The sequence below is a fragment of the Tenrec ecaudatus genome, chromosome 9, assembly GCF_050624435.1.
Source record: "Tenrec ecaudatus isolate mTenEca1 chromosome 9, mTenEca1.hap1, whole genome shotgun sequence".
NCBI lineage: Eukaryota > Metazoa > Chordata > Mammalia > Afrosoricida > Tenrecidae > Tenrec > Tenrec ecaudatus.
In genome coordinates, this window is record NC_134538.1 from 55,602,801 (window position 1) to 55,617,262 (window position 14,462).

General features: G+C 39.3%; 1 protein-coding gene across 1 annotated transcript in view; it reads left to right on the top strand.

Annotated features, from left to right (window-relative positions):
* The window catches only part of ABCA13 (ATP binding cassette subfamily A member 13), a 458,452-nt gene that overhangs the window by 48,630 nt on the left and 395,360 nt on the right, over window positions 1-14,462 (top strand). Inside the window, exons 7-11 of the mRNA XM_075557314.1 lie at window positions 316-446; window positions 5,063-5,196; window positions 6,844-7,008; window positions 10,842-11,041; window positions 12,423-12,562. Of these exons, the coding sequence (XP_075413429.1) occupies window positions 316-446; window positions 5,063-5,196; window positions 6,844-7,008; window positions 10,842-11,041; window positions 12,423-12,562 (770 nt within the window). The remainder of the gene's footprint in view (window positions 1-315; window positions 447-5,062; window positions 5,197-6,843; window positions 7,009-10,841; window positions 11,042-12,422; window positions 12,563-14,462) is intronic.

Below are 14,462 nucleotides of genomic sequence, written 5' to 3' on the forward strand. Positions count from 1 at the left end.
ATATGGAAATGGATTTAATGTCAACTAATTTCTTAATAAACTGTACCGTTGTTGCCCAAAGCATCAACCCAAATGGATCAGCTCAGTGGTTTCAGTTTTCTGATTCAGCAAGTAAAGAGTGGCCATCAATCATACAAAACCCAGTGGGTTGGTATTGTATTAAATGCCCTGCTACTCACAGAATTATAAATGGCTAGCTACAGCCTGCATTGGGCTGGGAGCCCAGGAGGCAGGATGTAAATAAATCTGGAATTGATGCTAAATTGCTTTTGCTAACTAATAAGTCATACTGTTTTTGCTTTGTTTTGATCCTAGTTCCTTAATATCCTTAGAAGATTTAGTTTGGCTTCCACTCAACCATACATTCTCCAAAGTTTCTGAGTCTATATTGAACATGACCATTTCCACACTTAGCATTCTGCAAGACCATGTGGTAGCAGTCACCGGTAAGAGTACCTTAAAGATATTGCTAGAGTTTTCTCAATCTTTTACTTTTAAATATTTGAACTAATTAAAATAAATGCTATGGTGGGTGCTGCACAGCATAGCATGATGCATGTAGGAATGTTGAAATGACAAATATTTTGTTGTATATATTTGTACCACACATGAAAGCTATTACACACCTGCAGGCTGCCATGTAATGAGCTGTCAAAGAATTCAAAGATGAATAAGGGCCATGATGGGCCCTAGCTCTCAAAACGTACTAACAACAGAGTTAAATAGAGATTTGGTTGGCAAAGTACTCCACTTGTTTTTATAAGGATAGTTCTGACAGATTAGCATTTGGGATCAATTTGATGTTAGAAAACATTAACTTTGGACCCTGATTGAGATGCGTGTCATCACCCTCCAACATAATTCAAATTTTTCTCACTGGTGGATCTGTACTACAAAAAAAAGAGCACTTAATTAAATTTTATATGCATGAAAAATTATGGAAAAAAATATTTTAAAATGAAGAATCAATTATTGGTGTTAACATCAAACTAGACTGGAAAGTTTATCTTAAAACAATATGGCCAATTTTATACTACTTTTGAAGATGTATGCTCATTGAGGGTAAAACAGAGCTTAAAAAATTTTCAAAATCAAACAAAAACCCCTAACTGGCATTAACATTCTTTGACTTGATGTCTTTTTAAGATTAGATCTAACACTGAACCTATGACTTTCATCTTTTTGACCCTCCTAAACGTCTATTAAACGCCCAAACCAAACCCTTCAAGGTGACCCCGACTCATGGTAAACCTTTGAGGTACGCGTGCGCGTGAATCCTTCCAGAGCACAGTCTGTCTTGTCTTCTTGCGGTGCAGCTGGGGGCTTTCTGACACTGCAGACCTAATAATTCGTACCTCTCAAATGTTTTCATTCACATTCAAGGCACCATCCCCCCTTCACACCCTGCCCCAGCCCAGGTTCTCTCTGTTCCTCCAAAGGGAAGGTCCCAATAGAGAGGACACATTTTTTGGTGTGTTTTGTAAGAGGGAACACAGCAACTTGACAATTCCTAGTGACCCTGTAGGGCAGGTAGAACTGTCCCTGTGGGTTTCTGAGACTGTAACCCTTTATGGGAGTAGAAATACTTGTCTTTTGCTTGAGGATCTGGAGATTAACCTTAGGTTAATTGCTCATAAATCTTCAATAAAACCCCGAAGTGCAGAGGAAATACACACACACACGCACAGAGCTCCTGATCATCCACTTAGTGACCTCAGTTTATGTTCCGGTTTGAACACCTAAGTTTTGGTTGCATTCATCATCCAAATTACAGCAATTAACTTAAAATTGGAAATATAATTATAGTTAAGAATGTAATTATAATAAGCTATTTTCTGCCAACTTGTCAGTGATCTAGAGCTAACAAATACTATTGCAAAACATAGTTCTCCAGGAAATTCACATTGCTTTTATTTCTCTTGGTTCTGTGAAACAGTTCTCTTGCCTGAGAAGCACGTTGCAGTTTTAAGGGCACGGCATGCATCATGCCCATGGCTTTGGACCAATCACATTAGTCACTGAAACTGTTAATCGCATAAGAGGGCGTTTCAAAAATTTGGTTGAAAATGGAATTAAGATAATGGACAATAAAATGATTTTTTTTAAAGATAATGGAATTTTACATGAACTTTTGGAATGCTTCTTCTATTCTTATCACTTTATTAACCCTGTATTTTAGTGGATTTCAGCGTGTGTGTTGTCTTTCATCTATTGAGAACCACCTTATGGTTTTATACTCATTCATGGATGTGATGTTATTACCTAGGTTTTCCTTTATTTTTGGAAATTTTTGGATTATTCCAGCACAGTTTAGTGGGGGGAGATAATTGTCAGAAGCCCAGTTTTAGAAGTAGATTGTGAGTTGCAATCATGGCTAACTCTAGACATGTGAGCGTGCTATTTCCAGTTACCATAAAATCTGTCCCCACCCGAATGAAAGGTCGTTTGGTTTTGCGCCCTCTTTGCGATCCTTGCTGTGTTTGAGCCCATTGCCATGGCAAATTAATCCATCTCATCGAGGGTTCCCTTAATCTCCTTGACCTTCGACTCTAGCAAGCATGATGTGCTTTTCTAGTAACGGTCTTTCCTGGGAATGGGCTCAAAGTAAGAACCTTGAAGTCCCACCCTGTTGGTTCCTAAGAAACATTCTGGCTGTATTTCTTCTTCTGGCAATCTACAGTCTATTCAATATTCTCTGCCAACAGAACAGTACAAGCACATTGATTCTTTTAACTTCCCTTGTCACTATGCAAATTTTATCTACATGGGAGGTGAGTGAAAGCTTGGGTCAAGTGCACACCATTCCTCGAAATGGCGTCTTTGCTTCTTGAAACTGAAGGGGTTTCCTTGCCAGCAGGTGGACTCAAATGCAGTACATCATGTGATTTCCTCATGGCTACTTCCATGGGCATACCTTGCTGGCACACATAGGATGAGATAATTAATGACTTCAAATTCTCCATTTAGTATGATATTGTGTATTGGTCCAGTTGTTAAAATTTCCATTTTATTTACATTCAGCTGCTCATGGCTTTTACTCAACCCGAAACTCACTCCCATTGAGTCACTTCTGACTCCGTGACCTTGTAGGACAGAGTAGAACTGCCCCTGTGGGTTTCCAAGACTGTATATTCAAGGGCAGAAAGCCTTATCTTGAAACCATAGTCACTGGTGGATTTGAACCATCCACGTTGTGGTTCTCAGACCAATGTGTAACCCACTATGCCACCAGAGCTCAAAATGTCTTCCCAAGTGACTCTAAATGTCTGCTTCCTTCTATCAAGCTGCTAAATACAAGGATCCTCTTGGTAAATAATTAAACAATGTATGAAGAAGCAAATGAAGATTGAATGACTATACAGAATCTTGTAAGAAAATAAATTTAGTCCACGTTCAACCATTGTGGGAGAGAGCATGTTTTCAAGAACTGATGGTTTTCAAGGGAAAAATTCAGGCTGATTGAAGGCATTGGTGGAAAACAAGGATCTGAGTATTGAAATATATTGAGATGCTTCAACACATGGACACAACCGTGGAAACTTGCGTTCATTCATGCCAAGAAATCTGTAAGAGAGATCCCCAAACTAACTGAAGGATACCCGTATTTGGACCCTTTTCAAAGAAAGATGATGCAGCAGAAGGCAGAGATTATCAAACAATATCATTAATCTAACATATAAGTAAAAATTTGGTGATGATTCTTTAAAAACACTTGCAGCGGTTTATTGAAAGGAGAATGCCCAAAATTCAAGACAGATATGTGGCCTTGGGGATATTATTGTTGATGTTAGATAGACTTTTGCTGAAATCAATGAATACCAGAAAGTATGTAACCTGTGTTTTATGCAACGACATTCAATGATGTGGATCTTAGCAAACTATTTATGATATTGAGGAGAATGGGAATTTCAGATCTGATTCTGCTTCTGCGAAACCTGAAACATAAACAAAGAGGCAGACATCAAATAGAACATGGGGAAATGGCATGATTTAAGACAAAGTGTGATTTGATCTGTGGGCTGAGCAAATAGTCTGAGAAGTTGAACAATTTGAAGAAGAAAACAGGGCCAGGATTGGTGGAAGTGTCATTAATAATCTGCAATGCGCAGATGGTATAACCTTGTTTACTGAACGTAATGAAGGCTTGAAACACTAATAAAGATAAAAGATACTTATTTTAGTATGGTTATACCTTCAAATGAATAAAATTAAAATCCTTCTAACTGGGCCAATGACCAATATCTTAAATAATGGAGGAAATATTGTAAGTTGTTAAGAATCTCATTTTGCATGAAGTCACTATCAATTCTCTTGGAAGCAGCAGTCAGGGAATCAAAGAACAAATTATATTGGAATAAACTGCTGCTGCTAGAAAAGAAACACCTCTGTAAAATATTCAAAAATCGAGATAGGACTTCAAGACGAAGGTGAAACTAATGTAAGCCTTGGTAATTACCCCATCTGCATATGAAAACTGGACAATGAATGAGGAAGACTGGAGAAGAATTGATCCATCTGAACGGCGGTGTTTGCAAAGAATATGAAAAGTGCCAGGGACTTTCAGAAAGAGGAAGACCTTCAATAAGGTGGACTGATAGCGTGGTTGCAACAGTAGGTTCAGACGGAGCAATGATTGTAAAGGTATTGCGTGACCTGGCAGTGTGTGTTCTGATGTATGTATGGTCACTATGCATCTGAATTGATTTGCGGCCATTTTACACAAACAAGTACTAATATCTGTTTGTATATCTGATTGCTTCTTGAGATAGTTTGGTAAACATGGAACTACTTCAATGATTTTACTTTTATAAGACTATTGGAATATATTATCAATTTATGCTCTAGAAACTGCAGTAATTTACTCTAGGGAATACAGGCTATCTTATCGCCTTTTCAGTAGTATTAGCTTCTGCTAAATTTTCCTATTTGATAACCCGAATGGTATAATGTTTTCATTTAGTTTTATTTTAGAAATAAAGATGACTTTTCCCCCTCTCAATTGCTTTCAATATTCTAAAATGTTAAAACAACTGACACTGAAAGACATCCACTTATTTCGTAGAGCAGGGATACAATCTGACTCTGAAGGATATTGTGTGGGATCCGCAGCTGCTCCAATATGACCTGAAATTCCGATTTGGCTTGGATGATCTTCACTCAGAAAGAATCCTGAATTATTCAACTAAACTAAAGGAGGTACCTGTGTTTGATTTTTCGAGGCCAGGGAATCTATAATGATAAGCTGCACGTCAAATTGAATGTTAGTGGAAGAGGATGACAGGAGGAGCGTTTGCCAATTTCTGCACTCACATTTCCTGTCCCTCGGGACTCAAGGACAGTTGGGGAGTAAGAGACTATTTCCTTGGTCGTGGAGCTAGCAGGAAAAGAGGCCAAGCCTGGTGACGGGGTGAGCACCTGGAAACGGGCATCTGATTGCATCTGGAGACCAGCACTTAAGACAGGGCAGCTGTAGCAATATGGGGACCTACAGACATGTCTTTCTGGGCGGACAGAAGACTGTCACTATGAGGTAGTGATTCTGGAGAACAGCTAAGGATACCAGATTTAAGCCGGCTTTCTTAATTGTGATGAATAAAGAGGTAGAACAAGATAAGGGCCTAGCCTCTGACTGGTATCCCATGAGGTCGGGATGGGATATCATCTGCTGTTTCCTTTTTCTACATTAGGGAAGATCCAGCCCTTTTGCCTTGGATAGAACAGGATCGAAGACCTGCACATCTGTCCCCTTCAGTCTACCAATCTCTCCTCCAACCCCTACCTCAACGGCAGGAGCATATCTGTTACAGCATCAGGGTTGCTCTTGAATATTTGGGAAAGCCACATTCTCCTGCTAGAGGACTCCGTACTCAGTGCTTGGAGCAGTCCCCGTAATGAATCCTCTATAATAACTCTGTCCATCCCACCGCCCCAGACTAGATGGTGGCATGTCTTACTCTAAACACAATCATTGTTTTTGCATGGGCAGCTTCTTTTGACCCTTCAGCTGACAGCGTCCTCCTCTCCGGCCTCTCTAGTGCAATACCATGGGAGTCTTGCTTTCCCTGTGTGAGGCTACGTGACTGCTCATACTGTGTCTGTAGGTATTGATGGCTGGCCTGTTATCCGTACACAACCTGCTGCCGTAGGGGGTGGTGTAGCATTGAAAACAAACAAATACCATTCGACCAGCCAGAATCTGCACTTGGCTGTGACATAAACAGTTTCTTGCTTCTTGTTTCCCACTTACCAGCTGCATACAATTTCACTGACCACTGACATCATGTCTCACCTACTGCCACCGAGCAGATTCTGTGGTTCTGTGTACCGATTAGAGGTTATACATCTTTATAGGAGCAGCTTCATCTTTCTACCTAGGAGCAGTGGGTGGTTTTAAACTGCAGTCCTTGAGGTTAGCAGCCAAGGCTTGAAATTACGATTTAAAGCCTTAATGTGAAAACTCTCTATTTCACCTATTTCTGATAGCTAGAAAAAATCCACTGTTTGCAGAAACAGTTTATTATCTCCAAATAATCATTAAAATGAACCGTCCCATGTTTATTTTTGGCACAAGTGTCCGGACTGACAATACTTGATATCCTGCTCTGGTCTTCTACCTTGGAGAAGCAGTGGTTCCCCAGATTTTTGGCAATCCTGAAAAAATGTATTTCATTTTCTTCCTCTAGTCAGTGTAAATTTACATATAGATCTTATAAGTAACATTGTGACCTGTCTTTCTTTTTAAACTAAGCAAAATGTACTTTTGCAAGATTATGGAATTATTCTAAGAAGAGAACCGTTCTAGAAAAGAGTTTTCACTTACACATATTTCCATACTGTTCCTAGATCTCCATGAACAAGCCACTGGAGAGGACAATGTGCTTAGTCTTGTCTAGCACCTCAGAAGATGATACTGGTCGAGAGCATCTCCCTGGAGAATGTCATCCCAGGTGGTCAGAAGCCAGAGACTACCTTGTCCAGGCGATCAGTTGGCCCAGAGTCTACACACAGGTGTTCTATAATACCAAAGCCGTTCATTATGATGTGTGCCAGTACAAGTATGTCCAAGTCCACTCATATTTCCCAACTGTTCCAATTGTTGGATTATATGTCCTTCTCAGGAAAGACTAGGAATACCACATCCTGGTTATGTGCACCTTCGATCATGTGCACAATATAAGGTTGTGACTCATAAGGCCCTTAGAAGTCACTTGATAAAATATTCATCTTGTCCTGTTGAAGTTCTTTGGCTTAAAATTGTGGTTGGCCTTTCCAAGGTTCCTACAATGACAATTTATTAATATGTGAGATTTTTCTCTTGGACTCTTTTGAGTCTGGTCTTTTGGCACCCGGCATCATTCTGAATCTTCATTTAACTTTTTCTCATTTTAGCAAGATACATGAGCGTGTCTATGATCTAAAAGTAAATAGTTATTCGCTTTCAAAAGGAGTGCTATTTGGGTGCAAAATGCCGTACCTGCAGAGCCTAAGAAGATCCTGGCTCGTTAAAAATTCTTTTGTGGGGAGTCTCTGGATAAGGAATGAATTAGATGTCTGCGTGACTGTTACTCTCAGTATGCTTTATCAAGCATAACATTGATTCCGGCAAAAAACTTACCTCTCCAACTGTTTCATCCTAAAACGTGTTATCCCAAATGGTCAGACAATGGAGAAAATTATAGGAAGTATAGATGCCGTTGTAAGCTAGGACACTGGTGGAGCAACGGTTAAGCACGTGACTGCTATGTTAGTCTGAGTACAGTAGAGAAACAAATCCACAGAAAGTCATATGTATGAGAGAGTTTTATATAAAGGGTAAATGCACCTCAGGAGAACATCCCAAGCCAGTGCTGCCCAAGCTCACAAGTGCAATATTAGCCCATCTGTCTGATACCAATTCAAAAAGTCCTCCTCCATCCCACAAAACACACACTATGATGCTGACTGCAGGAGGAAAGCCAAGTCAGTGAGTGTGTAAGCATCTCAGCCCTGGCAGGGTCTCCACATGGCTACTCCAGCACCCAGGGCTGCATCAGGGTAGGTCCATGAGGCTTCTCCTCAGGAATGTCTTGCAGGAGTGAGCCCTGCCAGCTGAAGCAGGGAACTACTAAGGCAACTGCACCCTGGTCTGACCATCACAAAGTAAGAAACCCGAGAACTAGAAAGACGAGGCTCACTGAGCCATTTTTCTCTCCACCCTTCAATTAACCCTACATGTGTTTATTGGCTAGGTTGGTACAATAAACCTTAACTATCTCAACTACTAACCAAAACATCTGTAGTTTGAACCTATAGCTGCTCCATGAAAGAGAAAAAAATCCCCAACAACCTAGCAATCAATTCTTATAAAAATGTCAGTCAGCCTAGGTATGTCCATATGTAAATATATTTAGATATAATCCTATGGAAATATATCTATGTACATGTATTTATATGTTAAGTATTAAGGTAGCTGACACACAGTGGGCCTCTACTCAAGTACTCCCTCAATGCAAGAACACTTCTTTCTAATAATTCGGCATTCTTTGATGCTCATCTTCCCGGCAAGCTCACTGAAGATAAAATGTGTGCATAAGCAAATGTGGTGAAGAAAGCTGATGGTGCCCGGCTATCAAAAGATATGGCATCTTGGGTCTTAAAGGCTTGAAGATAAACAAGCAGCAATCTAGCTCAGAAGCAACAAAACCCACATGGAAGAAGCACACCAGCCTGTGTGATAGTGAAGTGTTGATGGGATCAGGTATCAGGCATCAAAGACCCAGAACAAAAAATCATATGGATGTGAATGAAGAGGCAGGTGGAGTGGAGCCCCAAAGACAATTGGACATCCCCTCACAGAAGGGTCACAAGGAAGAGATGAGCCAGTCAAGGAGCAGTATAGCACCGATGAAACATACAATGTTCCTGTAGTTCTTTAATGCTCCCCACTCCACACACTGTCATGACCCCAATTCTGCCTTACAAATCCAGTTAGACCAGAGCATGTACATGGGTACAGATAAGAGCTCACAAGACAGGGAACCCAGGACAGATAACCCCTCAGGACTAATAATGAGAGTAGTGATACCAGGAGGATAGGGGGAAGGTGAGGGAAGAAGAAGGGGTCAGGGGAAGGGGAACCGATCACAGTGATTGACATATAACCTCCTCCCATGGGGACAAACAACAGAAAAGGATGAAGGGAGACAACAGTTGCTATAAGACATGAAAAAAAATTTTTAAATAAATTATCGAGGGTTCATGAGGGAGGGGAAATGAGCTAATACCAAAAGCTCAAGTAGAGAAAGAAGATGTTTTGAAAATGATGATGGCAACATATGTACAAATATGCTTGACACAATGGATGGAGGGCGGTAGAGGGGGTTTGTGCTAAGAGCTGTAAGAGCCCCCAATAAAATGATTTAAAAAATTTAGCCTAGGAAACCTGATAGAGGTGCTCCACTCAGCCATCTAGGGTCATTCTGAGTGGAAATCAACTTGGTAGGACACAGCAACATTGGAAATTTGGTAGCTTTAAATTTACCTGGTTTGAAGAATGATCAAGGGATGATGTAAGTGAGACCAGCATGTTTTCTAAGTAATTTACATTCATGGTTAGTTAAGGATTATTTAACACATATAATTGCCATCATTCATTTCACGGTGGAATTTTGTTTGGTATTAATCATCTATTTTAATGTAAATGTTGATAAACTATGATACTAATTTCTCTAGTGTCATCATAGTAGAATCTTGACATAAAATTATACTTAGTAACTACGTATTGATTAAAATGCACTTAAATTATATTAACACATTCCTACATTCTTAAATATATCAGCAAGTTCTAATTGTTGAGTTTTTAAATTGTATTTTATTTCTTAAGGAATTTACACTGTTGCTTTCTCTTTGGGGAATAGTCAGTAGGCAAAGAAAGAAGGAAACAAAGACAATGAAATAGTTACATGAATATATTGTAGATTAAAATTTTCCACTTCTGAGTAGAAGCTGAATCACGGTATAGTTATAACAGTTATGTCAATCTTTCAGTGAAATAAATTTTAAAATTTACCTCCACTTTTAAAACAGTGAACGAGGTGGGGGTTATTTTATGAGTCATCAACTTTGCATTCAACAGTTTAAGCTACTCATTGACCCCTCTCCCACACATGTGCGCCTCCCCCTGGCTTGTTCTTTTTCACTTTTGTAGATTGCTGTCCATCACACCCTCCCCTAGTCTAGCCTTTTACTTTCCTCCCCTCCCTTCATCTTCTTCCCTTGGAAGTTTCTAAAATCATATTTCTTTGTTGTGAGTGTATTTCTCTTGTGTTTTATTATATAGCTTTTTTCACTTATAATAGTGAATTCATATAATATTTTCCCTTTTATGATTGAGTATTTTCACTCGGCATGATGTTTTTCAGATCCACACATGTCATAAAGTGCATTATGATTTTCCATTGTTTTTTAGCTATGCAGAGTATTTAAATGAGTGTATGTACCAGAGCTTCTTTATCCATTTTTCTACTGATGGGCATCTAGTTGTTTCCAACTTCTTGCTATTGGGGACAGTGCTACACTGAATATTTATTTGCATATTCTCTTTGTATTCTGACTCTTACTTCTTTGGGATATATACTTAGCTCGATCATATAAAATATGATACATATATGCTATATCATATAAAATTTCTATTTCCAATTATTTGATGTGGTTACATAGCACTTTCCACAATGGTTGCGTATATAGTAAAATAAAAATTGATTCTGATCTAGTATGGGTGGCCTGCTAACATTTCTTAACTACTTACTGTGCCTTTAAATTTATTATTTTTGGTGAGAATATTTTTGTTTTTATATTCTCAGGTGTTTGGTCAGTGGCACAAAGGTAACCTGCTTGGGAAGATACTTGTAGGGATTTTGCCAAACCTGAAGATCCTCAAGGATCAATTTGAGACGGAGAGCAAGCCACGGAAAATGGTGGAAGCTTTGTACTCCTGGCTTCTCCTCTTGAACGACACCTTGGCAGTAGACTGGTCAAAAGGCAGCCATAAATCTACAAACACGTAAAGCATATTTATTTGTCTTATTATTTGTCAAGCTAGATGATACCACACTTTAAAGAATACATGACGGTATTGTTGGAAATGAATTCTGTAAACTGACAATGGGATATTTAATTCTTATTTACAGTTTATTGCCATTGAGTTGATTCTGACTCCTTAGGGTTTCTGAGACTATAAACATTTACAGGAGCAAATAGCCTCAGTTTTCCCCTGTGGAACATTGCTAAGGGTACTAGGAGCAGGAATTGACTTAATGGCAGTGGATTTTAAGTCAGAATAATGTGTCTCACAGTCATTTTATATAATTCATTTCTAACAGTACCATCTTTGAAATGTAAGCGTAACCTGCTATGCCTCCAGCATTCCTTAGCAAGGACAGAATCACGTACGGTTATGGTGGGCCAGCAATGTAGTAAGTATTTTCAGCAATCCTGATACCTGTTAAAATGCTACAATCTAAAAGGGAGACTGACAGTTGAGAAGGTATCAGCATCCTAATTTTAGATTGTATGCCTTTTGTAGTTGCTCAAAGTAAACAATAATTTAGATGGACTTCCATACAAAGAGCTATCGTTATGTTTATTTATTTAAAAGCTGACGGATGCTGTTTTTAAGCGAGGCCCAGGAAATATTTTGTGAGTGGGAAAAAGTGGGCCTTGTTTTGTGTTCACTTTAAACATAGCCAAAATCTATTGACCCAAATGGTTGATTGTATTATAATATATACTGTCATCTCTCTAGTAGGTGTGGGAATGTATTATAACTTGGTATGTTTAGTAACGCCTTTGAAATTTAGGAACTCTTTGGAAGAGAGCAATATGATTTCTGAAGCCACACTCACTGCCATCGAGTCTCTTCCGACTCCGTTCCGCCCTGCAGGACAGAGTTTGTTTCAGAAGCGAGGAATCTGAAGCTCGTCTTCCTCTTGCGCATTGAAGAGGGCCTTGTCGGGTTAGAGTGCTATGGAGTCCTATTGTCTTTTTGTTAGGTAACAAAAAGATGAAGCCCCTCAACCAGATGGAGCGACACAATGACTAGAACAGGGACCAGATATGGCGATGGTCGTGGGAATGGCACACTGCAGGCAGTGTTGCATTCCGTGGCATATAGGGTCCCTATGGGTCAGAGCTCTCGCATGGCACCTCCACCACCGCCAACGGTGTGCTTTTATGATGTGCATAAGAAAGAGTGACTCTAAATATTTGCAAGCATTTCTTTTTTTTTTTTTTGGAAACACATTAGGAAACAGGATCTTGCTTTTGAAGATCCTGTTTCCCAACTTTTATGCAAGTGGGTGCGGGTGATGGAGGCAACAGAGTTCCCATCAGGCTGAAGGAGCAATTGTATTTTGATGAATGTGTGCGGTTCTTTGTGATTGCAGCATATTTCACACACTGGAAAAAGCACAACTGTCTCTGGAACAAACCGCCGACTGGGACGCTTTCATAGTATTTATCAGGAAGACATGTGAAGTGGCTTATCATGTGAATATGCAAGAACGTTTCTACCGCAACCGCTTCTGTAAGTCAGTAGCCTGAGCGATGGGACTGTCTCCTTCCTCTTTTTCCCTAAGAGACTATCATTTCAGTAAAGAGCTCCCAAAGTGCATTTTGTGATTGTGATCATTGCATTCAATGGACTCACAGGAATGACGGTTAGTCCTATTAGAAGTCCTACTTTGACCAGGCCAGGTTGCCTTAAGTTTCTCACATCGACAGTGTTCACTCTTAAGATTGTCTTGGCTTGGATGATGAATGCACAATAAATGGACACGACTCCAGCCACACACGTTTCAGACTTACCCTATGTGGGGCTTTCTCAGTCTACTGCCTGGCCAGCCTTCCCAAATCAAAGATTCCCCAGTGTGTGGATTTTATAAGTTTACAACTGTGGGATTCCCAGGAGTCACCTTGCTCCCCTAAAGATCCCTTCTGGAGATAATGATGTGAGAAGAATGCTCGCATTTATAACTTGCCCTCTTCTGGATCCAGGGGTGATATGTTATGTCTATCTCTACCCAAGCATCAGGTGTCGTGCTTATTTTCTGGGATGTCCTGACATCGCCCCATGGAAGCGAATTTATCAACTTTCATTAGAATGACTGTATGCTGAGATTATGAAAGAGTTACTGATTCCTTTGATGGCGTCAAAGGAATGCCCACAGTTTATCCTTCAGTCTTTCTCATGGATATGATAGGAACATTGCTACCTTATTTCCTGAGGCTGAACCTTATTTGAGAAAAGTACGTTCAAAAAGATTAGATTACTTGCGTTGGTCAGACAACTACTAAGGGTTAAAGTCAAGAATAGAAATTTAGAAAGTCTCTCTGTGATTTGTGCATACCTAACAGCCTTTTTTTCTCTTTGGGGCTCATCTTGTAAGAGGCTTAATTCTGAGCAAAGACTTGTTCCATTTCCTTTCACACATATCGTCAAAGAAATTTGTTGATTCTATTTTACATATTCTTTTTGTTTCACTAATTTTTCCTTGTCATGAGTCCGTTCTTTCTACCAACTTGAGCTTGATTGCTATGATTTTTCTAGCTTCTTGATTTTCAGAGGTTTTTCTTATGAGACGCATTTTAGTGCTAAAAAACAGCCTTTAAGCAAGCTTTAACTATGCTATGTTAGAATTTTATTACCAATCAGCTCAACAATTTTTCTAATTTTCATTGTGATTTATTCTTTGAATCATGGTTATTAAAAAGAGTATTGCTTAACTTTGGAGACTTTTAAAATCCTTTAAAAATTATTTCTAGTTCCACTGTTGTGAGAGAATATTCGGAATACTCTAGTCCTTTGGATTTGTTAGGGTATACTTTTTGTTCCAGCATCTGGTTCATTGTGGTAACTGTACGTGAATTTTGACATCGTTGGCTACAGTTTTATATATGCATGTGAGTGGTATGGTTATTACTGTGATGTTACTTTTTCTTGTAATGGGTACAAATACGGCTGTCTTCTAGTTGGATGGTCAGATAGCTGCCTTCCAAATTTCTTGGCATAAGTGAAGGAGAGTTTTCAGAGCCACATCTGATTGTTGTAATATTTCAAATGTTATTCCAGCAATATCTGCAGCCTTGTTTTTCTTTAATCCCATTACTAAAGCTTGGAATTCTTCCCGCAATACCATTGATTCTTGTTAATAAGCTAGTTCTTGAACTAGTACAGTGACTGGGCAGTCTTTCCATCTTCTTCTGATGCTTCCTGTATCATTTAATAATTTCAAGTTGTTGTTGTTTTCAGTGACTAATCCTTCAGAAGTTGAGAATGTATTCTTCTTTATACTCCATTCTTAGTTTCTGATGAAACTTATTTACTATGGATGACCTCACTGGTAATGTGAGATACCAGCAACACAATTACCAGCATCACAGTAGTGTGTAAGCAACCACTGTGTGTGTGTGTGTGTGTGTGTGTG